Raw genomic sequence first — 27,217 nt, forward strand, 5'->3', positions numbered from 1 at the left:
TCACATAAATTAGAATAGAGTGATTGTTTTTTCTTTCCATAAAAGTTATTTAAAATGATTTTAAACACGAAAATCGCACAATTTAAAAATACTCAAATACATTAAAATGGTAGAGAAAAGGGAATAATATGAAGGATTGTTTACTTTCTTCATGTGAGTTTGGGTTGGCGCTTTTAAATTGAATATTTATTTATTCTATTTTTAAAAAGAGTAAAAATTGAGTTATACATTAGAAAGTTAGTATTTTCAAGTGATGTGATTTTTGTGTTGGTATACTCAAATTTTACTGATTTTTGTGTTGGATTTGATAGATAAATGACTTTTAAAAAGATATAATATGTTATTGTTATGTGACTATTTGTGAAGTTTACCCTTTTAATACATAGTGGCTCATTTTTTACACCTGAACTTAAACATGTTCAAATATAAAAAAAAACAATTCATACTAGGTCCGTACAAACAGGGGCGGCTCAACGTAATCGGAGGCCTAAAGCGAAATCTTAATTAGAGGCCTAAAATCTAAATAACCTTCACATGCATTTATTTAAAATTTATTTTCTCTTACATTTTTAAATGCAAAGTATTACCTAATATTTTTTTTTATATATAAATGATTTATTCGATTTCTTTTTCAATTATTAGTTTTAAATAAGATTTTATTAATTCAACGTTGAAAAATATTATTTTACTCGGGCAATCATTATATGAATTGTTNTTGTTATGTGACTATTTGTGAAGTTTACCCTTTTAATACATAGTGGCTCATTTTTGAAACCTGAACTTAAACATGTTCAAATATAAAAAAAACAATTCATACTAGGTCCGTACAAAGAGAAGAAATAAAACTAATCTGGACCTGATGTGTCCAAACCTTGATGATTTAACATGGTAAAGATGTAAATTGAAGAATTACTACTTACGGTACTAATTAATTATGATTTAGTATCATATAAAAGATATTAGTCATCTATTATTTAGTAGATATAGAGACGTATCTAGAATATATGACACGTATTCAATATAATCTAATAGTTTTGTTCAAATCTTATATATATATATAGAATTCTACATTGTTTCGTTAAGAGATAGGTAGTCTCTTTAAAATTACTTGAATAATCCTTACCTCTACTTACATAGTATCAGGGCAGGATACATTCCAAATTTCATGATTTCCAATATTGGGCCTCCAGAATAAATTGTTCACGCTCTAGATATCTAGCTCTCAGAGAGATAGGTTGAAGAGCCCCTTTTTGAACTACCTTTCGGAGTAAGTTAAAGCTCAAAAAATCTATTTCTTTACCATAGGTATAAAAACGTAAATTCAAAATCAGCTAGTTATGATAACACTTACAAGGGCATTGTAGATACTATTATTTGAGCAGTTTCAATTTATTTGATTCACTTTAATATACAAGAAATAAAATAAAATAGTGAGTAGAAAAGATGAGATAAATGTGTGGGTAAGATAAGTGGGGAAACTTTACCGTACAGGTGACAGGTGAGAGATGAGAGATGAGTGGAGAAATATGAAGACGAAATTTATGACTTTATTGTACCCTCGTACCTGTCAATGCTCCCCACTCTCTTCGTTTAATCTTACACAACCCACGCACCTTAGGGTCCTACGTACAAATAAATACATGTAGTTTTCTTTTCCAGCTGACCTCATACCCACTTGCTCTACTCACCCAAAATATAGTAGTAGTAACCAGCAAATTCCAAAATCCATATATATATGGGGAGTACAACATTCAACTTTTAAAAAAAAAAATTATTTTCTTATATATGATATGTAGTGCTGGGGTTTTAAAATGTTGATTCTTTGCTCCATCTTTAATCTACCATGTTATTAATGATTTCATTTATATAATAATGATAGATAAATTCAATTTCATTCAATTTATTCCTTCACTAGTAAATTTAGTCGCGCTACGCGCGTTCTGAAAAAAATTTAAATTTATGATTTTTTTTTATAAAATTAAAATATTAAAAATGTTTTAAAGGTTCTTTTTGAACTTCAAATCCAAATAAATGAGACTAAAAAATTCTTACACTTGAATTTGTAATTTAGATTATTTTTAAAAAAAAATGTAATTTTGATTTAATTCTTGAAATATTGATTTTATCTGAAAGAAAAGAATAAGCAAAAAGACTCTTTAAAATTTATGACTTTATTATTCATTTGAATGCATTTTTATAGGGTTATGACGTGGTAAATGAAGGAAAATATGCATTTACAGTAGATAAATAAAATAAAGATCTGTAAGGATTAACTTAAATTTGCTTCCACTAAAATCATGTTATTTTTTCTAATATAAATGCATAAAATGTAGAACTAAATGAAAAATAATATTAAAATAATTGATCTATCAAGAAAAAAAATGAGATTATTAGAATTTTCATTCTGGCCTCCTACAGATTTTGCTTTATAATATTTACCTTTTAAAATTTATAATATTACATTTATCTTTCTTGTTTTAATTATTTTAACACTTCTTTTGACCTAGTTAATATAAATTATTATTATCCCATTTATTTGTTTGGATTAATCTAACTCAAAAATCTCGATTAAAGAATCTTCTAAGTAGCATCACACATATAAATAGAATTTTCACTCTAGCCTCCTATATATTTCAATGAAATATTTGATGAAGTGAATAAATGAACAATCTTTAATCTCCATACGAAAAGTATTATTATAACCCTTTTTAGGAAGTGTTCTAATTTCAACCTATTACATTAGGTGATTTTATTGTGGGAAGAAAATAATGCTTTCAGTTGTTCATCACCTTTTTTTTCTTTTACTAACCATTAAAGACAAAATTATTAGACTATTTACCATAATAGTGCATTTATAATTTTTGAAAGGATTAATAAATCATACTTGCCGAATTTTGAGGAAAATGTGAGTTATGGAGATACTTTTTAAAAATAATATAATTGCAAAAAGAGTCAAGAAAAGTATGGGGAAAAAAGTTTGATCATAGCAAGGTGTCACATTACTTTATTTATACATAACTTTATTATATAGAGAGAGATTATACAAATATTAATGTTTAATTTACGTATTTTTTGTGATTCTGACATCTTCTATGATTTTTTTAAAAAACATTATATGAAAAAAACATTACAACTTAAATACGTAATGACTGAATTTAATTATGTATGTGAATTTAATTATGAAAAAACAGAAAGAGAAAAAAAATTATAAAGAAGAAAAGAACATGATGTAATATTTTGGGAATGTAAACTTGATATATAACCGTCTTTGTGTATTTTATTTTTTTAGTATAAATTGGCTACAATTATGTTTGATAATGTTGATATATTTTCTCATTTTGATAGAAAAAAATAAAATAAAAAAAGTTATAAAATGAAATTGGAAATAATGAAATGGAAATTCTTTGTTAGCTCTCCTCCTTTTCATTTAATTTAAAATATTTACAAACATAATTACAATGTGTCAACAATCATTTTAATCTCTAATTAAATTGAAAAATTAATGTATATTAATGACTATGCATTTTATTTTTCTTTCATACTCATTTGCTATCACTTATCTCCCTTCAAATTTGTTATTCGTGTGCCATCATAATGCCATTGTATGTTATCACAATTTTTTTGTTTTCTCTCTATATATACCGTAAAGGAGATTCCCAAGTTGTTCTCAAGAGTCAGATTAGTTTAAACATATTTTTTCATATTGATAATAATTAGTAAATAGAAATTGTTTCAATAAAATTAAAATAAATGAGATAAGGTAATATCATAAATCACAAAAACAAGAGAGTATTATGAGACAAACATGAACAGAGATCTTTGAAATTATTCAAAGAAAAAACGTAAAAAAAAAGAAAAAGAATAAATAAGTACACACTCATTGTTAGCTACGAACCTCTCCCTTAGAACAACCTGCTAAAGTAAAAATAAAAGAGCAAAATCTAAATTTAAGAAATAAGAAATTAGGAGTATAAACAAATTGCACAGTACAAGTATAGAGAACAAAGGTATAACCATCTAGAAATGAAAAGATAACCCAGTTAAGAATAAAAATCCACAATTATATTGAGATCTTTATTTTTCACTTACCTTAAACTTTATATAGCAATATATAGATTTTTTTCCCACCAACAATGTGTATCCTGCATTAACAACAAAAAAGAACAAATCAACAACCAAAAGAACAAGAAAAATAAATTATTTTTTATACTACATATAAAAAAGTAAAAATGAGATTATGTAGAATGATATATTTTCATCCATTGATATATAAGTAAGAAAAAGAAGGATGTCCTTTGGAAGGAGAAGGGGTGAATTAATTGGCAGTTACTTTTTTTTTTTTTAATTCAGCAGTTACTTAATTTTTTTAATAACTTTAAAGGTTGTTAAAGATTTAATTTAAATAAAATAAATAGAGAGATGAGAGAGAAAAAGCCAAAAAATCACAAAAAATTAAATGAATGTTATTCTTGATCTATGAAGTGTGCCACATCAGCGGCCTTATGTTCCTGCTTTATATTAATATATAGATTTGAAAGTGAGACGACGGCAGGTGGAGGTGGAGGGTAGGTACGACACAATGTGCTCGACTTGTTTTTTTTTAATTTTATTAATTATTATTTTCAAGGAGCTTTTTTAAAAAAAAAAAAGAAGATATTTTTCATAAATTTTGACGAGAAAACACACTCTAAGCTACCAGTTGGCCGTATATTTGAATTTGAAATATTAGTTTCTAATTTTATATTTTTTAAAATTTCAACATCTGGTTGGACATATATTTTATTTAGAAATTTTTGAACCTTTTTGAGTGAGAGAATAATTTCCTCAATTTTTGGTATGTTCTCTCTCTATATATATATATTGCATATCAAAACCTTCAATTTTATTTTTTTAAAAAAACTTAAAATTGATTTGCCCGGTTGAATAGATTTTTTTTAAAATTATTGACACCCTTAATAAAACATTCACACAATATATAATCCTATGCTTGGCTAGAAAGATTAGAAAAAAAGAATTCTAGTTCATAACTTATGCAGTGTACAATTGATCGTAAAACAAAACAATTCATGCATAATTTTATTTAGTGCTTGGTTGGCATGAATATATTTAGAGACTAAATAAGAATTATTTACATCACAATTTTTTGTAGTTTTTGTGCTTATTAATTTGATTGGATTTATCTATTTTCCGTGAAAGGAAGCATATGCATATATCCATCAAAAGGGTAAATAGTATTTATCAAAGTATATATTCGAATTTTAATAACTTATAATCGAAAATTTTGTTATCTGCGCCTGAGATTTTGTGTCTCCTTTATGAGGAGGGGACCATTTAGTACATACACCAAGATAATATCTTAATAAGAAATACAAAAAGTCTGATTAGTCATAATTAAACTACTAATATTTTGATACCAATTCATTGGTGCAAACTATCTGTCTATTTGGCCATTAGGGAAGTTAATGAGAGCGCCGAAGATTCAACTTAATTTAATTGACTTTTAATTTAGCTAATGGGCTACAAGATCTTCGAACGCAACGTCATCAAGATATTTTTAACACCTTAAGAAATTTTAGGTTCAAGTTATGAAAATGAAAAAAATATCTACTAGTATCAAACATAAAATGGAAATATTCACCTACCGCCACCCCTTCACCAACAAAAAAGAAAGAAAAAGGAAATCATATGTTGAAGGACAAAAACTAGTGATATTGTCTGTATTCCCTTTTATTTTATGGATATCTTAAGAGTGCAACGTAATCTTTTGAATGTAGTAATATTAAATTAATGATGTGTACATCATACGAAAAATATTACCATTTAAGTTTTGTGATTTTAAGCATGTCATGAATGTAATTTCTACAGGGATGTAAATGAATATACTTATTAATCATAAAAAAAATTAATCTAAGATTTTAATTTGATTAGTTCGATATTTAAAGTTTTCAACATTAAATTTCATCATATTTCTTAACTTATGTTTTTATCTTTCTTTCTACTTTAGGAGAATCAATAGTTTTATCATGTACCCTGGTTAATCTTGAGCAAGCCTTACTTGTCTATTTATGAATTCAAATCTTATAGTTATCGAAGTTTTATTATTTTTCACACACATATATATATATGTTTCACAAGTATGTAAATAGCTGGAAACTTAGAATAGCTAGGCCTATATCCCCTACTTTAGGAATGGGCTTTGGTCCATCTGCTTTGTAGTCACAACTCAGGACATCTTTTAAGGCCCAATGCTTTGCAACTGCTGACTACAATTAGTGTAAGATATTCTTGTTCCTTAATAGCATTTTATTTAGGGAAAATTGTATGAAATAACAAACTATTAATTCAAATTAAATATTATAGTCATAGTTTAATTTATTTGTAATTCGTAGCAAACATCCCATTTTTTTCCATCTGGTTCGGTATACAATTACTCATTTGGTATACAAATGTATAAAATGCATTTGTGTTTGTATAAAACGAGAGAAAAATGTATATACAAATACAAATACATATATTTTCGTCTTACACACTTATAATTATATAAATACAGATATTATACAACTTACAATGTATAAATGAATTTATACAAAACAGAACAATTTGTATAAAATTGAATATATCTAGCGAATTATACAAATCAAAAGCTCTATAACAAACATAAAAATTTTTATGGAGCGCAATTATGCAAACTATAGCTATAACATACAAATTTGATTTTTATGTTTGCTATATGTGAAAGTTGCTCTTTTATTTAAGGAAAATTACACGTATAAGCAAATATATACTAGTAATTAGTTAACATAGCTATAGTTTACGTTAATTACAATTCGCGACCTACTTTTAGCTATAATTACGCGGCTCAGCTTTTTAGTTTTGTATAATTCGCACGTTTGTATAATTCAGAATTTGTATAATATAATTTGTATAACTTTTGTATAATTCGAAATTTGTATAATATAATTTGTCTAACTCTTTACACTTACGATGTTTGTAATTGTATGAATTTGTTATTTCGAGTTTATACAAAAATAACTGAATTATATAAATGTACCCGCGAATTATACAATTGAGGTAGTTTAAACTATAGCTACAGTCCGTAAATATGCAAACTACAGCTATGGAGCATAATTAAGTTTATTATAGTGGATAAAATTCCCCTATTATTTATCAAGAAAATGGAACATTTTGCAACTTAAAAATATTTCTGAAATATTGGCATAAAGGGTTTTAAAAAAAACTCCAATACTTGTTGACATTCAATAGTTGGCAGAATATATTCCCCACACAGACCTTGTGCTCAATAGAAGGGAAAACTAAGCACACCAAAATTAACCAACAAAAATAAGGCCTGTTGAGTAAAACTTTCTTCATATAGCCATGGACTTGAATTTGACATGTAAAAAAGAAGACAAAGAGTTGGATCGGTTGATAATGGATGATCAACTTGACAAGCTCTATCAAGCTTTTAATAATTATAAGAAAAAGAAGTCCATAGATGATGTAGATCCTAAAGACTTTATGGACAATTACTTTGCGCAAAATAATTATGATTATCTTCACTATGATGCACAATCCAGTATTATGCAGATTTCTAGGGACTTTGAAGTGTTTGAAAGTACAGAGTTGCCTTCAACAACCAAAACATCAATAGATTTCAATAATAATATGGATCAATTGGAAGAAAATGTAGACGAGTTTGAAAAGATGATCGAAGAAATGAACTCTAGCAATGTGCATCCATCTAACAATCCTTTTGGATGCTATAGTAACGTTTATGAAGGAGATGGCATGGCAAATTATGATACTAGTAGTATTATGCAAATTTCCAATGATTTTGAAAGAAGAAAACTCACTCCAGCAACAAAAACATCAATAAATTTAAATGAGAATATTGATCAATTGGGAGAAGATGTAGTTGAGAGTCCTGAAAGGATGAATGAGGAAATGGCCTCGCAATACACAAGTATTAGCAATGCACATCATGATTCCTCGAGCCCTGTTATTAGGTACTTCTTTTGTGGCCAAACAAAGGCTAACAACCATCTCAGAAAGAGACAGAAGAGGAAATACAGAGGAGTCGTCATGAGTGAAGAACAAAGGCTTCTCAAAATGGCTAAACAAAAAATTAAAAACAGAGAAGTTGCTGCTAGAACACATGAGATGAGACTGGTAATTAAGCTATTTAATTTTCATGACTTTCTAAATTTTGACACTCTCATTCGATTCGATCCTTTGTTTTTGTAAGGCTCGTGAAGCATATTTGGAGTCTCAACATTTGGAGCTTCTCATGGAGAATGATTTCTTGAAAAAAATGGTTATGGTAAAATTTATTGACGATAATTCTACACTATTTTTGTATAAATATGATACTTAGACCTAATTCAACACCAAAACTAGTTCACAAGAGAGGATTTACCTAAGTTCACATGAACAGACCACTAGGTCATTCCTCAGCCAATGTGTGACGTTAACCCACTCTAACACCTCATTCACGCTCTGGCCCAACTAGAGCAAGGATTAGGCATGAAGGGTATGTTAGAGTGGGTTAAAGTTTCATATTGATTGAGTCTGCTTATATGAACTTGGACAATCCTCTTCTCATAAACTAGCTTTTGGGATTGAATTACTAGGTCCAAGTATCATATGTTTACAATTTTGTTATTTCAACTTGAATTAAGTATTAGTTTATTAAAGAACTTTCACATCACTTTCTCTTTGTTAACCAGTTTTTGGAAGATCATAAGAGAGTAAATGTGCCGCCTGAACCATTGAGGAGGACCATCTCAGGACCAATGTTGATCCAATGACATTAGTGTACATGGAATTGAATGGAAAATAAAAAGTTAGGTACACGAAGAACACAAGAGGAAACGCAAGAAATTTTGTTTTTTTTTTAAACAAAAACCTATCCTTTGTTTGGGCTTACTACTACTATTTAGTATCGCAGAAATATTGATTACGAATATTTTTCATTTAATTGCACATTTCCTAATTATTTAATAATAGATTGGTCTTCTTAATTTTTGTTTTTCAAATAGATTTAGTTATATCTTTAGCAATTGATTTTACACTTAGTTGGGTACAAGTTCTTTAAAAGCGTGTGGCATAAATGGCGAAAAAATTATTTATATTAAAGGATAACAAAATTACAGATTAGCACAAATTGAAGTAAAAGTGCAAATGACCCAACTCCTTACAATTTTTTTAAATAAAAATTGCAGACCGTAAGACTTTGGTTCAAAGTGACCGATTAATATTGGCACCACTGAGCTTCATCTGTTTAATTTTTTTTTCACACTTTTCAGTACATGCGTGTTTCATAAATGTCATCAACCCAAAAAAAGGTCATTCATAGCAAATCACCATATTTTGGGTGGTTTTAATTTTTGTCCTTCAATAGTTAAAAGGGAATTTTTTTTTAGGAATCACATAGTTTTAATATGAAATTACAATCTATCCCTATTTAGTTTGTAATTACATTAATCCCTGAAAAAGTAAAACAAACCGAATACATAATATATAGCTCGGTTACATTAAAAACTAGCTCGGATATATTATAAAATAAACCGGATACATAATATGTAGCTCGGATACATTATAAAATAATTTAGAATTAGGAGAAATAAGGGATTTTAGAGGTTTTTAGAAATAGAAGGGAATATTAGAAATAAGGGAAACATAAGAGTTAAGACGTGTATTTCAGTAATTTTTCCAAAAAAGAAAGGTGGTCTGATAGATTCATGATATCATAAATTATATATCTATTCGTATCATAATATATCACAAGTTATGTCATAAAAAGTATAATAAATTATGTCGTATTACATTACTTAATTTCCATAGAACTTATATCGAGCAGAGCAAAACTTAGTTCCTACATAATAAAAAATTCTCTAAACTTATGCCGTGCGAATTAAACCATAAATGAGAGCACTTTGATCTATAAATTTTATGAAATAAGAAGCAAAAGACAAAAAATAAGGGAATGACCATCATATTTGTGAAAAAACTTGAAAACAAGAATGGGCTTGGATCAATCTGTACCGGGCCTTGCATCATCTAAAGTGGGCCGAAACTTCAACTTCAAAATAAAAAAGTATAAATTATAGGAACCACATATTATAGTACTAAATAACATCCTTTCTTTTCTAGTTTTTTATTTACCAAAAATTCCTTAAAAATGATGTTTGCGGGATACATAGCGTTGTGCACGGGATACATTAGGTTTGATACATTCCACATAGCGGGATACATAGTGTTGTGCACGGGATACATAGCGTTGTGCACAAGATACATTAGGTTTGATACATTCCACATAGCGGGATACATAGTGTTGTGCACGCGATACATAGCGTTGTGCAAGGGATACATTAGGTTTGATACATTCCACATAGCAGGATACATAACGTTGTGCACCGGATACATAGGTAAATAAGGAATTGTTGAAATTTTTGAAATAAGTAGGGATAAATGGATATTAAAGTAAGTAAAGGTGTGTAGTTAAGTAATTTGTCCAAATAATATTTTACAATTGTAAGCTTGCAGATTGATGGCAGAATGCCAACGCTTTGTTTATCATGTTTCACTGAATTTCGTTAAAACAGATGAAATATCTTGATTTAATTGTATATTAAGTAGTATATAATTAGGAATAAAATGGGAGATTGAGTGAAAGTCATATTGATATAAAATGCAACCGTTACAAGTTGTGATTCTTAACTATTATTTGACCATAACTTCTTCTAGCTTCTTTTGTCGCTACCCAAAAAAATTCTTTTATAAATGAATTCAATTTTATATGTATACACTTCTTTATTTATTTATACAATACATTTTAAGATTTATTCTTAATTGATTAACCGATAAGGTATATAAAAACACTTAGACTAAAGGTTTCACTTCATTTCTCATATATCTCTTGCTCAATAGTCAATTCTAAAAAGTTTCTCCCCAATGGTACAAACAAGAAGCAACTTCATGTATCACAATCAAAATTTGGCCATTTTTAAGTGGTTAACGATCAATAATCGATATCTTAATAATTTATAATAGTTTAACATATCTACAAATTGATAATCGATAAGACGAATCGATAACATTCAAAATTGAATTAAACCACACGATTAACACTCATACATCTAAAAGTTGGACTAATATGTAACCAAATAGATCAGTGAAATTTTTGTCAAAATATATTTCAAAACAATATTTGATAATAACCATAATAAAGATAACGAAAATTTTATTAGATAGTTATACATATTATAAAAATACAAACAGAAAAAATTAAACTTCGTAAGTATTAAACGTGTTTGAATAATTAAACATTTTTTAGCCAATTTTAATTCAAATAACTTTTAAGCAATTCAATAACTTATTCATTTTAATCTGCTCAAATTAAATTCATCCCGCCTTTTTTTGACACTCCTAATTGTTATGGTTGCTAAATGATACTCCCTCCGTCTCTATTTAGTTGTCCACTTTAGAAATGACACACAGATTAAGGCAACAATGATTAGCATAGTGAAGTTACAATTTTACCCTTATAGTACAATTTACTTCTAAAATAAATTCACTCAAGATAACTAATCAATGATGGAAAGTTCATAAGTTTATTTACTTTATTTATGACAACTTTTCACTTTAAATAAGGGTATAATAGGAAAAAATTTGTTGTCCTTTTTTGATTTCTCAAAATGGACAACTAAATAGGGACGGAGGGAGTATTTCCTATGTCTATTTTTAATTGTCATATTGCGAAAGTCAATTTAATTAATTTTTAAAGTTAAGTTAGATTACATTAATTTGATATTCTAAATAAAAAGTTTAGATATTCAAAAACAATATAAAAAGTACTATAAATTAAATTTTTTTGCATATCAATATGATGAAAAAATAACCGGTAAAATGTCAGTTAGAGTGGTCGGAGGTAGGGGTGTACAAGTCAAACCGTAAAGTCAAACCGAACCGACGAACCAAATCAAACCGAAAAAAAAACCGACTTGTGGTTTGGCGGTTGAAAAAAAAAAANATTATAAAAATACAAACAGAAAAAATTAAACTTCGCAAGTATTAAACGTGTTTGAATAATTAAACATTTTTTAGCCAATTTTAATTCAAATAACTTTTAAGCAATTCAATAACTTATTCATTTTAATCTGCTCAAATTAAATTCATCCCGCCTTTTTTTGACACTCCTAATTGTTATGGTTGCTAAATGATACTCCCTCCGTCTCTATTTAGTTGTCCACTTTAGAAATGACACACAGATTAAGGCAACAATGATTAGCATAGTGAAGTTACAATTTTACCCTTATAGAACAATTTACTTCTAAAATAAATTCACTCAAGATAACTAATCAATGATGGAAAGTTCATAAGTTTATTTACTTTATTTATGACAACTTTTCACTTTAAATAAGGGTATAATAGGAAAAAAATTGTTGTCCTTTCTTGATTTGTCAAAATGGACAACTAAACAGGGACAACTAAAAGAGGAAATATGGACAACTAAATAGGGACGGAGAGAGTATTTCCTCTGTCTATTTTTAATTGTCATATTGCGAAAGTCAATTTAATTAATTTTTAAAGTTAAATTAGATTACATTAAATTTTTTTGCATATCAATATGATTAAAAAAATAACCGGTAAAATGTCAGTTAGAGTGGTCGGAGGTAGTATGAAAATTTGCTCACATTTCTCGAATTGGAAAATAGTCAACCATACAACACTCTTCTTTTACCACACACACTATACAATTAGGGAAAAGAAAAAAGAAAAATATTAAATTATTTTCTACTATTATTAAACTGTCTTTCAACTTTAAAATCTTAACCTGCCACGTGTGAATCGTTCATTGTTCAACTGTTTGTATAGTGCAATAAATTTTACCCCTATATTATAATACGGCTAAATATTATTCCCTCCATTCCATATCAAATTAATTTTTAAAATTTCACACCCTTTAAGAAAAGTAGATTAAAACATAAATTGAACTTAGTTTTTTATTTTTATCCTTATTAATTATTGTCAAATTTATGATTAAAATAACTAAATATTTTTTAATCACTAATTCCAATACTAACTAATATGAAGGGTAAAATTGGAAGAACACTCTAAAAGTAATCTTGAAAACTGAACAATTAAGTTAATTTGAAAAATGAAAAATGCCTCAAAAATTAACTTAATATGAAATGGAGGGAGTAGTAATTAAATATCTTAATATAGATATATATAATTTTAACTTAAGTTACTACTAATTGATAACTTAATTTAACTCACTTTGCTTTTAGTAATTAAGTATAGTTTTGAGATTACTTCCATGAATCATAGTAATAACAGATATCCCTATAAATCTTATCGAAACAAATCACAACGGATAGTTAATTAACAAATAAATCTATGTTTTACCACAGTAAACATTTTTAATTTTACCTTTTTACCCTTTTATCTAAGGGTATTTTCATTGTTATAAAGTGTACAAACACGTGGCCTTTATGTCATTTTGTATCTAATAACTTGTGTCCTTTTTCATAGCAGTTAATATAGTACTGCTACACTTAATTTCTCTCTCTTTTCTTTCTTCTTCACTTCAATTTCTTCATTTCTTGGAACTTAAAGTTGAAAAAAAATAAAAATTTACTCAAAAATGGAACATCCATTCTTCATGAACGGCGCCGGAAATACGTCGAGAGCGGAGGCGATACGGTGGTTATCAATCGCGGAGAAGCTATTGACTAACCGTGACCTAGTTGGAAGCAAATCATTTGCGACCCGGGCCCATGAATCCGACCCGACCCTTTTACCTGCCGACCAAATTCTTGCCATCGTTGACACCCTAATCGCCGGCGACAAGCGGATCAACAACCAGCATCTTGACTACTACTCTATTCTTCAAATTCCTTCGAACCAAACCCATGATTCTGAACTTATCGCTAATCAGTACCGACGTCTTGCGCTCCTATTGAACCCTCAGAAGAACAATTTCCCTTTCTCTGACCATGCTTTTCATCTTGTTGTTGATGCTTGGTCTGTTCTTTCAAACGCTTTTAGGAGAAGTGTTTATGATAAAGAAATTGGGTTTTTTCTTAACCTTAACCCTGTGTCGTCTCCTCCTCCACCTACTAATAACCCAGTTGGTTTCATGCAACAAAGTTCTATGATTTTTCAGAGTCAACCACAGTCGCATCCGGTGAGTTCTGTTCCGAGTTCAAGCAGAGAGCGGCAGACTGTAACATTTCTTCAAGACCCACAACCCCAGTCAATGACTTCTGTGTCCAGCTTGACTAGAGAGCAGCAGCCGGTAACATTTCTGAGCAGAAATCAGACACAGCCAGTAAACTCTACTATGCTTAGTCCGGACAGAGAACAACACCCCTTTACCTTTGGGTCAAGTACCACAAGAGCGCAACAGCAAGTAGCTTTTGCAGAATCAACTAGAGGGCAACAACAAGTTGCTTTTGCAGAGTCGACAAGAGGGCCACAGCAAGTAGCTTTTGCAGAGTCGACAAGAGGGCCACAACAAGTAGCTTTTGTAAAGACGACAAGAGGGCAACAGCAAGTAGCTTCTGTAGAGTCGACGAGAGGGCAGCATCGAGTAGCGTCTATGGATTCGAGAAGAGAGCAACAAGAAGTTGCTTCTGTACATCAGCAAGGTAATAAGCAGGCACCACAAAGAAACGAGGGCTTGTTGGGCAACAATCAAAATTTCTCTGCTAGTACTGGTAGAAATGTGAACAATGAGGGTTTGTTTGGGAACAATCAAAATCATTCTGTTAGTACTGGTGGAAATGTGAACAATGCGGGTTTGTTTGGAAACAATCAGAATCACTCTGCTAGTATTAGTAAAAATGTGAACAATGAGGGTTTGTTTGGGAACAATCAGAATCACTCTGCTAGTATTAGTAAAAATGTGAACAATGAGGGTTTGTTTGGGAACAATCAAAATCAGTCTGCTAGTACCAATAGAAATGTGAACAATGAGGGTTTGTTTGGGAGCAATCAAAATCAGTCTGCTAATACTGGTCACAACAATGAGGTTTTTTTTGGGAACAATCAAAATCATTCTGTTAGTACTAGTAACAACAATGTCAGGGGAAAAGAGAGGAGTGCAGATGCATCAAGTCATGCTGTTCCTAGTTTCTGGACTGCATGTCCATATTGTTATCTGATGTATGAGTATCCTTTAGAGTACGTGGATTGTACTTTGAGGTGTCAAAAGTGCAAGAGGGCATTTCAGGCTGTAAAGATTGCCTCGCCACCCTCAATTATTGAGGGACAAGAAGCTTATTTCTGTTGTTGGGGATTTATGCCTTTAGGATTTTCCTTGGAGATTTTTAAGAAATACAAAGGCAATATTTCGAGCTGGACTCCATTTGCACCCATGTTTAATAAACATGGAGGTGTAAGAAAGCCAGCTGCTCCGAGAGTTTATATTGATGATTATGAGGATGTGTTTCTGGGATTATCAGAGTCGAGTGAGGAGTCAGATGAGGATTGGAAGGGTGATAATAAGATGAAGAAGGCAAAGAGTGGGAAACGAAAAAGTAAAAGGATTAGGAGAAAGAAGGCCAAGATACAGAAATCTGACAAGGGAAAAAATGTTGTAGTGAATGCTGGTGATGATGTGCAAGATGTTTCAGCGACTCAAGGGGGTGTAGAAGTGCCCAATGTTACAACAGCTCAGTCTAGCAAGAGAGCTGGTAACACAAGAAGGCAAGCTGGAAGGGTTACCAAAGATGTTGGGAAGTTGGATTTGAATGTTGAATTCAGTAATGAGGTTGAAGAGCCCCCTGCACCTGGGATGGGCCAAGGCAATGGAGCTGGAACAGGGGAGGATGGGAACATTGAAGGGATTGAGTTTTTTGAAGGTCTTGATGAATTCCTAAGCAGTCTTCCTATACTCAATGCTGTGGGTGATGATAAGGTTAAGGCTGCCTAGCGAAGTAAGGCATTTCTTTTGTTCTAGTTGTAGCTTCCTTTTGTCTTTTGTATGTTTTAGTAAGGGATGAAAAGCTACTCAGGCATTGGCCTTGATGTTTTCATTGTAATGCTAATGTATTGCTAGTTTGCATTGAAGTAATTGCAATAATCAGCTTTTTGCTCTAATCTCCATACTGCATCAGTTATCTTGGTTTTCTTATTGTATAGTTTAAATAATTTATGATCAGTTTCCTATGTTCCTATCTTTTAAAAGATCAAATAGGTTCTCAGAGGGCCTTGTTTGCCTGTTCTTTTTTTCCGTTCAGTTGTGCCACATAAGTTTTAACTTTATCTTGAACTCTGTTTGCTTGAAACTAAGTCTTTTATCTACTTATCTCAGGCAATTGATTGCTTTTAAGTATCCTTGTTGTTGGTTGTTTAGAGCTTAACCCTTGCAACTTGCAAGTAATAGATTCATATAATTTTGATTTTTTTCCCTTGTGAGAAATGACGTCAACATTTTTGAATCTGTTAGGATAAATTTTTGATATATGCTAAGCTTCCATTTAAATAAAAGGGACTCGTCTGCCGCATACAATGTTACAAGTTTTTGCCCCATTTCTCTTTATACATGATTATAAATCTTGGTTTTGGATCTTTTAAAATCTTTGACAACAAAATTTTCAAGGAAAAAATTGGCCATGGAGACGGATCTGGAAAAACTAAGGCTCCATACGAAGTGCAATGTCTCTTGGTTGACAGCAAATGAGGTTTGTTTGAGACGTGACAGCAAATGAGGTTTGTTTGAGACGTGACAACAAATGAGGTTTGTTTGAGACGTGACAGCAAATGAGGTTTGTTTGAGACGTTACAATTTACAAGGAAGAGCTTCACATCACCAATAGGTGGTCATTTTTTTTGGGGTAAGGTAATCAAATCATATTAGAAAAGCATTACAAGAGAGCAAAAGAAGCTGCTTCAAACAAAACGTGAAGCAAACTTAGGCCTAAACCTGTAAAACAGCCAAAGAATTCCCTGAATATTCTACTAAGCTAAAGAAATGGAGCTAACAAATTCCAAAAAGTTATCCCCATTGTTTACTGGGGAAAGAAAGTGCCAACTGAATAAACATTCAAAACATCTAGCCGTGAGTGTGCTAGTAGGAGTTGAGATTCCATCAAAGCATCTGCTATTTCTCTCGTTCCAAGGACACCAAAAAATAACTATTGGGATCATTCTCCAGATTCTTTTGATGGTTTTATCTACTCTCCACAGTGACCAAATTACATAGGCATCTTTCATGGAGAAGGGCATTACCCATTGGAGCCCAGATAAACTGTAAAACAAATTCCATAAGCCAACTGCTGCAGGGCAGTGCAAAAAGAGATGGTTTACAGTTTCATTGTCCTGCTTGCACAAGAAACATCTGTTGATGAGAATTATTCTTTTTCTCCTGAGATTGTCTTGTGTTAGGCAAGCCTCTCTAAGGGCATTCCACGTGAAACAAGTGACTTTGAGAGGGAAGTAAATCTTGCTGTTCCCAAGAACCAATTGTAACTTTTCTTCTGCAGCTGTTATATATTTTCTTGTTACACAAACTCTCAGTCAGTAATTCACCTTAATTTCATAGCTTAGTGCTGAAGTTTCAACGTACAATTTGAAGGGAAGTTTGTCATGCTTACTTGTGTGGACTCTTCGCATGTGTCCGTCAACTATGGAAGGTTTCCAATCAGGTGAAGCCTCTGCAATTCACAGTGTGGCAAGTCCAGTGCCTTCTTAGTTCTTATGAAGAACAAGTAGCTGTTCCTAATATTTGCCTTTGTTCCTTGTTGATAATCATGCTTTGTATTGCCAAGTGTGTATACATTTTGGGTTGCATTTTCAGTACATATATTTTGGTTCCTTTCTTTTGGTGCCAAAAATGGTCCGTTGGTTGCAAATTCAGATCATCATATCGGTGTTAATTCTCTTAAAGTGAGTAAGACTTGCCCCCATTAATCTTCTGACATGCGACTTTCTTGAATTTTCCTTACTTTTTTTTCTTTTTTTCTTTTGTTTTTAGATTCTGCATTCCTGTCACCTTCATTCAGTAACAATGTGCATATCTTATATTTTGCTTAGGAGAATGGAATTTGGTGCAACATGTAATCTCTCAATTAGCATGATGTTGCTGCAAATATTATTTGGAGATCTATAAATAAATTATGGATTGGAATTCATTGATATCCAAAATCATGATAAGAACTTGTGAAATGGATTTATTTTACAACTTCTATGTGAAATTGGGATCTCATTAATTATGCTTGACGGAAATTTGTGACGATAATTAAACTTTATTCATTAACAATGAAGTTGCATGAGGTTCCTATTCAAATTCTCTTTTTATATACTTTCTTCTCTTTGCTTTCCTCGTTTCTTTGTCTAAGCTCTTGTTTTGGAGCTGGTGGTCGGGGAGTGACTTGTAGTGTCTGGTTCATTTTTCCATCTGAAATGATGGTTAAAGGATATTTCGACTTTGATTTCATTTTTATGCAGGTAGAGAACACACTTGTCATTGGTCGCAGGAGCTGTGCAGGTCCCTCCTAAAAAGATTATTCCAGAATAAATGGGCAATAGTTAGGAGAGGTGCGCCAGCGGCGAGCAGAAGCAAGGTTATTAGATACCTCAGGAAAGAGCGAATCGCTCTCCTTTCCCTAATATGAACCTTGAGTCATCAAAGCCTTTTTGACTCGGCCTGGTCCGGTCGCCCTACTCTACTGGCGCTTCAAAAGGTGAAACTCTCGGTCGTAGTTTGGCAACCTATCTTCAGTAGGGGATTTATGCAAATTGAAGGTTGGCTAGATTCTCTCTTCTATTTATGTGTTTTCAGGTGACTCCCCACAACGATTGTGTGCAAAGTCAGATATAAACTTAGTTTTGTTCTGATAAGTTCTTATATCACTTCCAACTTGGTTCAAGTTGGAGTTGGGTAAAGTTATTAAATTGCTGTTTCCAGCCTCAGTTTTAACCAGCGATACAACCTCTGTGAGAAGGTATGATCTCCTTTTCATTCTATTTATGTTGCAGTTATACTGAATCCACTTTTTCTTTTTCTAATAACAAAGAAATTCCGGAGGGCCAGTTAAACTGATTGCACACGAGGGATAACCACCAAAAATCTCAGGTGGAGATAAAAGCAGTTCTTATCCATTGGGACCATAAAATACACAAGCTTGTTTATTTACTTTGATTGGTTAAAACTTCAAAATGATATAGCTGCCGTTCTTTCATATGTTCAGAGTTCAGTAGCAAGTATTTCTTTTCTGTGTTTGGTTTCACTTTGAAAAGAAAAATTGTAAGTGCCTATGGTTAGTTTCAAAATAACACATTTTACTCTACAAATGGCCAATATGGTTTAAATGGAAGATGCTGGTAGAAGTGTCATGAAACAAATGCATGCTTTGAAGACTTGTAGCAAACAGGATTGAACATTTTGTGTTGCATGCTTTAATAAGAATCCTAAAATGTGGTTTGGTAGTTGAAATGATTGCATGGAATAGGTACATGAGGATTCTAGTTGACAAAGAATATGAGTATTCGATCCAAAGGTTTAAGCTGATGGGTGGAGTGGTCTAGGACGTTATAAACATTTCTGTGAATCCTTACACATCCAACGAGTGACGAGTATATTTTAACACAATCCTGCATAGGTAGCCTGGTTATATGGTTTACCAGTGGACTGATTTTTATTTTTTTGCTTTTTTCCACGAAGGCTGAAGAGTGGATATGAAGCAGAGTGAAGGAAGAGAGAAGCCTAGAGTGGCATGGCGGGATGATGGTCCGTAGAAGGATATTTGTCCAAAGCATAGAGTAGATAGAGAGAAACAGTTGTGAAGACTGATTTACCAAAAGTTTGAATATGGATACCATATGAGTGAATATGTCTCCAACCCATAATAGTGTGACAGGTTTACACTAATATACAATTTAGGTCATCTACATTGACTTTTGACGTACCGTACCAAACTATAAGCTAATTAGTTTGATGAGAAATTCAACTACTCACATCACAAAATCCTAAAAGTCCTTGTAATTGCATTCTTAAAAACCTATATAAAGCAACAGACTTGAAGCCAATGCCACATCCACTCTTATACACATTATTCTTTCTTATAGCTTCTACCATCTGCAGAAAAATGGCTCAACATTACCACATATCATCTCTCTTACTGCTTGCATTTCTCAATATATTCTTCATTCATGGCAACATAAGTGGTGCGACTGCACGCCACCTCCTTGAGACACCCGTTCCTGAGATACCTAAACCAGAACTCCCAAAAGTTCCAGCCTTGCCAAAGCTTGAAATCCCAACTGTGCCGAAGCCTCAGCTTCCAACCATACCAAAGCCTGAGCTACCAACTCTACCGAAGCCCCAGTTACCAACTTTGCCAAAGCCTAAGATGCCTGAGATCCCTACTATGCCAAAACCTGAACTTCCTACTATGCCAAAGCCCGAGATTCCTTCAATGCCAAAACTAGAGTTTCCTCCCTTGAAAAAGCCAGAAATCCCACCAGTGCCTAAGACTGAGGTTCCTCCGGCTATGAAAAAGCCTGAAGTTCCAACTCTACCAATGCCCGAGCTATCGAGTCTGCCAAAGCCAGAAATTTCAGAACTACCAAAGTCAAAAGTCCCAGAACTTTCAAAGCCAGAAGTCCCAACTATGCCAAAACCGGAAATCCCAGAACTACCAAAGCCAAAAGTCCCAGAGCTTCCAAAGCCTGAAATACCAACTACGCCAAAGCCTGAAATACCAGAATTACCAAAGACAAAAGTTCCAGAAGTTCCAAAGCCAGAAGTACCAACTATGCCAAAGCCAGAAATCCCAGAATTACCAAAGCCAAAAGCCCCAGAGCTTCCAAAGCTAAAAGTCCCAACAATGCCAAAGCCTGAAATCCCAGAACTTCCAAAGCCAAAAGTTCCAGAGCTTCCAAAACCTGAAGTACCAACTATGCCAAAGCCTGAAATTCCGGAACTACCAAAGCCAAGAGTCCCAGAGCTTCCAAAGCCTGAAGTACCAACTACGCCAAAGCCTGAAACCCCTGAACTACCACAGCCAAAAGCCCCAGAGCTTCCAAAGCTAAAAATTCCAACAATGCCAAAACCTGAAGTACCAACTATGCCAAAGCCTGAAATCCCAGAACTGCCAAAGCCTAAAGTCCCAGAGCTTCCAAAGCTTGAAATCCCAAAACTTCCTAAGCCAGAAGTACCAACTATGCCCAAACTTGAAATCCCAGAACTACCAAAGCCAAAAATCCCAGAGCTTCCAAAGCTAAAAGTCCCAACTATGCCAAAGCCTGAAATTCCAGAACTTCCTAAACCAACTCTTCCTTCACTTTCTCCACCATACAAGCCCGCTACTCCTTGAGTAAATTATATGCTACTTTCACTCTATTAGGAAGTACCCAACTGATATTTTGCGATTTCCATCTTAGTCTATGAAGCTTGCGACCTGAGCTGTGACATGGAGATAGTATTGGATACTTTCTGCTAGGAGTAGAAATTGTAATTCTTTTTTAGTAGTATTTGAATTGAATGTACCATGTTTGATGTGTCGTTATATTACGAGTATTTTATTACTTTCTATCAATACAGTATGTGTAATATAGCTCTGATCTATGTTACTTTGGTTTAATTCGGGCTAATATTTCAAAAGGTTAGATTTAGAAATTTATGTAGTAAAATCATCAATTTTTTTTATATTAGTAAAATCACTCAACTTGACATTTGTATTAATAAAATCACTCAACTAAATTTATTATAAATTATATGACATTATATTTATTGATCCACGTACAACTAGACCCAAATTTATTCACAATTTTACCCATCAACTCAATTAAAAAACTACGTTTTGTTACTTGACAATCTATGCATTCCAAATGGTTCGGTTCGTGAGCATGGGCCAATGGCCATGGGATCAAACCCCTTCAGTGGGCAAGTTTATTAGCTAATGCAGATTGTTGCTTGTTATCTTTCTTTGGATCCGAGCAACTTTTAAAATCGTATTTGTAAGTTATAGCTATTGTTTGCATAATTGCGCTCCATAACAAATTTTATGTTTGCTATGGAGCTTTTGATTTGTATAATTCGCTACAAACATTCAATTTTATACAAATTGTTCAATTTTGTATAAATTCATTTATACATTGTAATTTGTATGATAAGGTATGTATTTGTATAATTATAAGTGTATAGGACGAAAATATATGTATTTGTATTTGTATATACTCTTTTCTCTCGCTTTATACAAGCACAAACACATTTTATATATTTTATACTTAAATGTATAAAATGGCTAATTGTATACCGAAAATGGCTAATTGTATACCTAATCAGATGGCAAAAAAGGAGATGTTTGCTGTGAATTAGAATTACAATAAACTATGACTATAACATTTAATTTGAATCAATAGTTTGCTATTTCATACAATTTTTCCTTTAATTAATGACAAATTTAGTTGCATGATTTTATTGATACAAACACCTAAGTTGAATAATTGCTAGATAAAATTTCAAAATTAAATAATTTTTTGAGATATTAACTCGTTCGTCTCCATTTTTCTTTCCTAATTTGTAGTAAGCAATTTCTTACATCAAATTTCAAGAGTAAATATTCCATCCTTGCCAAAGCCTTAGAAGATTCTAGATGTGCCGACCATACCAAAGCCTCAAATCCTAAGTATTATACCAATACTTGAAGTATTAACTATACCAAAGAAAAAAAATGTACTAATAAACTTCTCTTAATTTTAGAAATTTATATATGGTGACGTTTGTTTTTTTCTTTGCTTTGGTAGGTGATTACTGGTGATTTAATAAATTCTCAAAGAATAAAACATATACGGTTATGATGGAAGAGTTTCATTGTATATATAGAATTAGTTGACTCTTTCATTGCCACTATTATTTTTGAAATATATAAGATCTAATCAAATTAATTGATGAAAAAAAGAGAGTATGTTTTTATTATGTCTAATTTTGGAATTGAGATTTATTGACAACGAAAATATGAAATTTTTGTTCATACAACTTTCTTGGATAAACTCGTTATATTCTCTTGACTTTGAGGAATGTTGAAGAACTGAAAAAGCTCCTTAGTGGTGTTTTTTTTCCACATAATAATCCTATTCAATTGCCTAAAAAGGCTTTTGCTAATCAAAAGGTTTAAATTTTCACAATTTATTTATTAATTTTATAATAAATCAATGCATAATTATTAATTTATTTAATGTTTATTAAATTATACATTTAAATTAGTTACAATTCATATCTCTTCATCTTATTTATAACTTTACTCTTAAATATCCATTTATATTTTTTTGTGTATTTCATTTTCATAATTCTTTAAAAAAATTAATTCATATTAAAAAAATTATAATAAACAAAATATAATAATAAGGACATAATTAAGAAGTTAAAAAAAATTTAAATTAAGAATTTGTACGGAGAATCAAGGACTACTAAGAAAAAAGATAGAGAAAATTAAAATATACAAAAATAACACAATATATTGTTATTTCAAAATATGACCTCTTATCCATTTACTTCACTATCATAAATATTGTTCTACTATATATATATGAATAATTTGTATTTAAGAAACTACAAAAAAAAATAAAATATATTTTGTATGTTGAAAAAAGATTTAATTTTTTTTATATATACTAAAAAAAACTATAGTCGCGCAAAACACGACAATTTCACTAATTTATGTCATAAAATTTGAAATCACCCAATGAAATCAAATGAACAAGGTAGACAACGCGACGTACAAGCTACGCCAACCGCATCTTATAAATACTGGTTCGCAATGATCAGTCCTGCCTCTAAACTCTGACGTTAATTTTTTCTCTATGCTATTTATCACTATTAAGTCTTCCATCACCCTTTTCTTCTTCAACATAGAATCAGGGGCGGCTCAACATAATTTGTGGCCTAAAGCGAAATATTTATTAGAGGCCTAAAATCTATATAAATTTTATCTATATCTATTAATTTTTCTAAATTTCTAGACTTAAATTACTACTTAATATCTTTTATATAAATGATTTTTCAAACACTTTTTTTTAATTATTAGTTTTAAGTAAGATTTTATCAATTCAACATTGAAAAACATCCTTTTATTGAGACAATTATTATATGAATTATTTACACAATTTTATAAGTAAGAAGTTGATAAACTTTAAAGATAAGAGTTAGAATCATAGAATTTGATTCAAAAAGTTGATAACTTGGTATACCTACTTTAATATGAAAATTAACAAATAAATTAAAAAAAAGAATTTGTAATGCACTTTGTTCAACATTTTTCGACTATTGATTCATATTTTTGAGAGTGTATTACTCTAACTATCAAAGATTTGAAGAAAAAGAAAGTGCAAAAAGAGTTGCAAAGGATAAATAATGTAAGTGTTAACAAAGAAAATGTAAGAATCCAAAACAATGTTTCCTTAATTTCTTCTATTTGAATGGGGTTAAGATACATAATTTTTTATTTATAAAAATTTGAGGCCCCCAAAAATTGGGGGCCTAAGGCCAGTGCCTAAAATTTTATTGGCAAGAGCCGGCCCTGCATAGAATCACACACGTACTAATCAAGAAAGAAGAATTGCGGTAATTTCAAGAAAATATATCTTTTTTAAAAGATCAATATCCCTCGAAAACACTTGTTACTTGTAGAATTTGAAAAGCATGCTAATGTTATTAAGTCCATTGTTCATGAATCAATATATATATATATATATATAAAGCTGAATCTAAGCAATCCTATGTGACACCTCTCTATGACCACCATTCTTTTTTTTTCTTCAAAATTTTGAATTTTTTTTATTCATTTCAATAATCTATTAAATACCTCTAATGCATCATTAACCTACAATTAAAGAGGATAATGAAAAGTTTTAACATAAAGAATATCTTTATTGTTGCAATAGAGAATGAAGAGTTGTAACGGTTGTCAAGAACTTATTGCAATCAACCAATTAAAAATCTATATAAAAAAAATAGGTAGAATAACACATAATCGGAACCATGTAATCTGAAGATAAATTGACAAAATGGAAGAATCTTTGCAAGAGAAGAGTACTACTCAANGAAGATGTACTACTCAAGGTAAATTGAATTTTTAAAAGCTTCAGTGTCTCAGATAAATCAATTTTTTGATTTGTTTGTATATAAAATTAGGCAGGAAATCACATAAGCAGAAGGTAAATTAACAAAATGAAAGAATCATTGAAAGAGAAGATTTCTTTCTCCAGGTAAATTAAAATTTTGAAAAGCTTTATTACCTCAAATAAATAAAAATTTTGTTTTGTTTATACAAATGACATTAGGCAGAAGAGCACATAATGCACAGGTAAATTAACAAAATGGAAGAATCATTACAAGAGAAGATTTACTACTTCAGGTAAATTGATTTTGCTTTCTTTTATAAATAAAAATTATGCAAGAGATAAAATAGAGAACTCATAGCAAAAGAAGGTTTACTACCTCAGATAAACCGATTTTTTTGATTTGTTTGTATAAATGAATTCATTAGAATATACCTGTGTCGATTTGATCATTTTATGCCAGCAAGAATTATTATAGACGAATCTAGCAAAACAAGAACGAAATTCTATTCAGGAATTCAATATACCGAAAATCTAAAGACATCAAAATATCCTTTAACATTCAATTTGTGAACCGTGAAAATGATGCCCACCATGAAATATTATTTCTCTCATTCTAATCTTTTTTATTTACAAATAATGAGTATAGAGACTACTGAAATGATATGAAAAGGGAAAATAAATTTTTGATTCTCTTTTATGACAGTAAAAAATATAGATAAAAGTAAGAAGATAGTAATAAATTGAGTAAAAAGTAAAAGGAAAGAAAAAATTTAAAAGAACTACCATAAAAAGAAAACACGAAAAAAGGAAAAGAAGTTAAAAGAGTTACTTTTTGTTTTACTTTATTTGTAGTCACTTCTCTCTCTTTCTACTTTTTTTATTTAACATTTGAAATATGAAATTATAATAATATATCAATTAAACTTAATATATATAACTACTTAAAAAGTAAATAAGATTATAGTTTATAGTATTTTTTGAATTTTCTTAACATAGTACATAAATAACAAAAATATATATGAAGTCAAGAATAGGAGAAAAAAAACTAATTATAATATTTAGTCAAAGAGATATTTTTGGCAAATTTTATAGATCAAAAGGAAAAAAAATAAGGTAAGAATAAAAATTTTCTTGAATAATAATTAATTATGATAATAAGGAAGAGAGATGGATGATATTATTTTTCTTTAAAATTTTTTTAAAAATAGAAGATAGAAAGAGGAATTTAAGAAAAAATAATAAATAGTAGTAATATGAGGAGAGAGATAAATAAGGTATTTTTTTTAAAAAAAAAATTAAACTGATTTTATAGATCAAAAGAAGAAATTTTTTGTGAATAATAATAATAAATCATGACAATAAGGATATGTTTAAGGAGGAGAGATAATGAGATTTTTCATTTAAAAAACTACTAAAAAAGTTTTTTAAAAAATTAAATAAATAAATAAATTGTAATAATGAAAAGGAGGTATGGAAGGCAATAAATCTTAATAATGACGAGAAGAGAGATAAATAAGGTAAATATATTTATCATAATATAAAGGTGAGTATCATAATTATGTTAAAAAAACATTATATTAAATAAGGCAATATTTTATAACTTTTTTGAGTTTATGATAATAAGGTGGAGAGATAATAAGATTTTTGATTTTTAATAAACTATAAAAATGGAAGGTTAAAAAACGAATTTAAGAAAAAATAATGAGTAAATTGTAGTAATGATAAGGAGAGATGAAAGACAATAAATTGTAGTAATAGTGAGAAGAGAGATAAATAAGGTAAATATATTTATCATAATAATAATATAAAGGTGAGTATCATAGCTATGTCTTCAAAAAATATTAAATTAGACACTATTTTATAACTTCTTTTGAGTTTTTTTAACATAAAATATAAATTAAAAAACATTTAAAATTTCAAGAAAAGGAGAACTATGATTCTTAATCAAGAGATATTTTTTTATTCTTTTTTATATATATTTTATAGGTCAAGAGAGAAAAATTAAGAAAAAAAGGGAAATTTGGAGAATAATAATAATAAATTAATAGTTATGATAATAAGAAGGAGAGATAAATAATATTTAATTTANGGCATTTGAATGTCCCATCATAAACTCCCTATATAATACATAATATAATAATAT

General features: G+C 30.4%; 2 protein-coding genes across 2 annotated transcripts; both read left to right on the forward strand.

Annotated features, from left to right (window-relative positions):
- Positions 1-13,558: 13,558 nt before the first annotated feature.
- LOC125861375 (uncharacterized) lies at positions 13,559-16,107 on the forward strand. Its single transcript, XM_049541294.1, has one exon. The coding sequence runs from the start codon at positions 13,649-13,651 to the stop codon at positions 15,938-15,940; it is 2,292 nt and encodes a 763-aa protein (XP_049397251.1). The 5' UTR covers positions 13,559-13,648; the 3' UTR covers positions 15,941-16,107.
- A 3,922-nt stretch (positions 16,108-20,029) lies between these two features.
- LOC125861429 (protein PELPK1-like) lies at positions 20,030-21,616 on the forward strand. The gene has a single exon (XM_049541331.1). The coding sequence runs from the start codon at positions 20,037-20,039 to the stop codon at positions 21,324-21,326; it is 1,290 nt and encodes a 429-aa protein (XP_049397288.1). The 5' UTR covers positions 20,030-20,036; the 3' UTR covers positions 21,327-21,616.
- The last annotated feature ends 5,601 nt before the right edge of the window (positions 21,617-27,217 follow it).

Source organism: Solanum stenotomum, chromosome 1 (assembly GCF_019186545.1).
Source record: "Solanum stenotomum isolate F172 chromosome 1, ASM1918654v1, whole genome shotgun sequence".
NCBI classification, from domain to species: domain Eukaryota; kingdom Viridiplantae; phylum Streptophyta; class Magnoliopsida; order Solanales; family Solanaceae; genus Solanum; species Solanum stenotomum.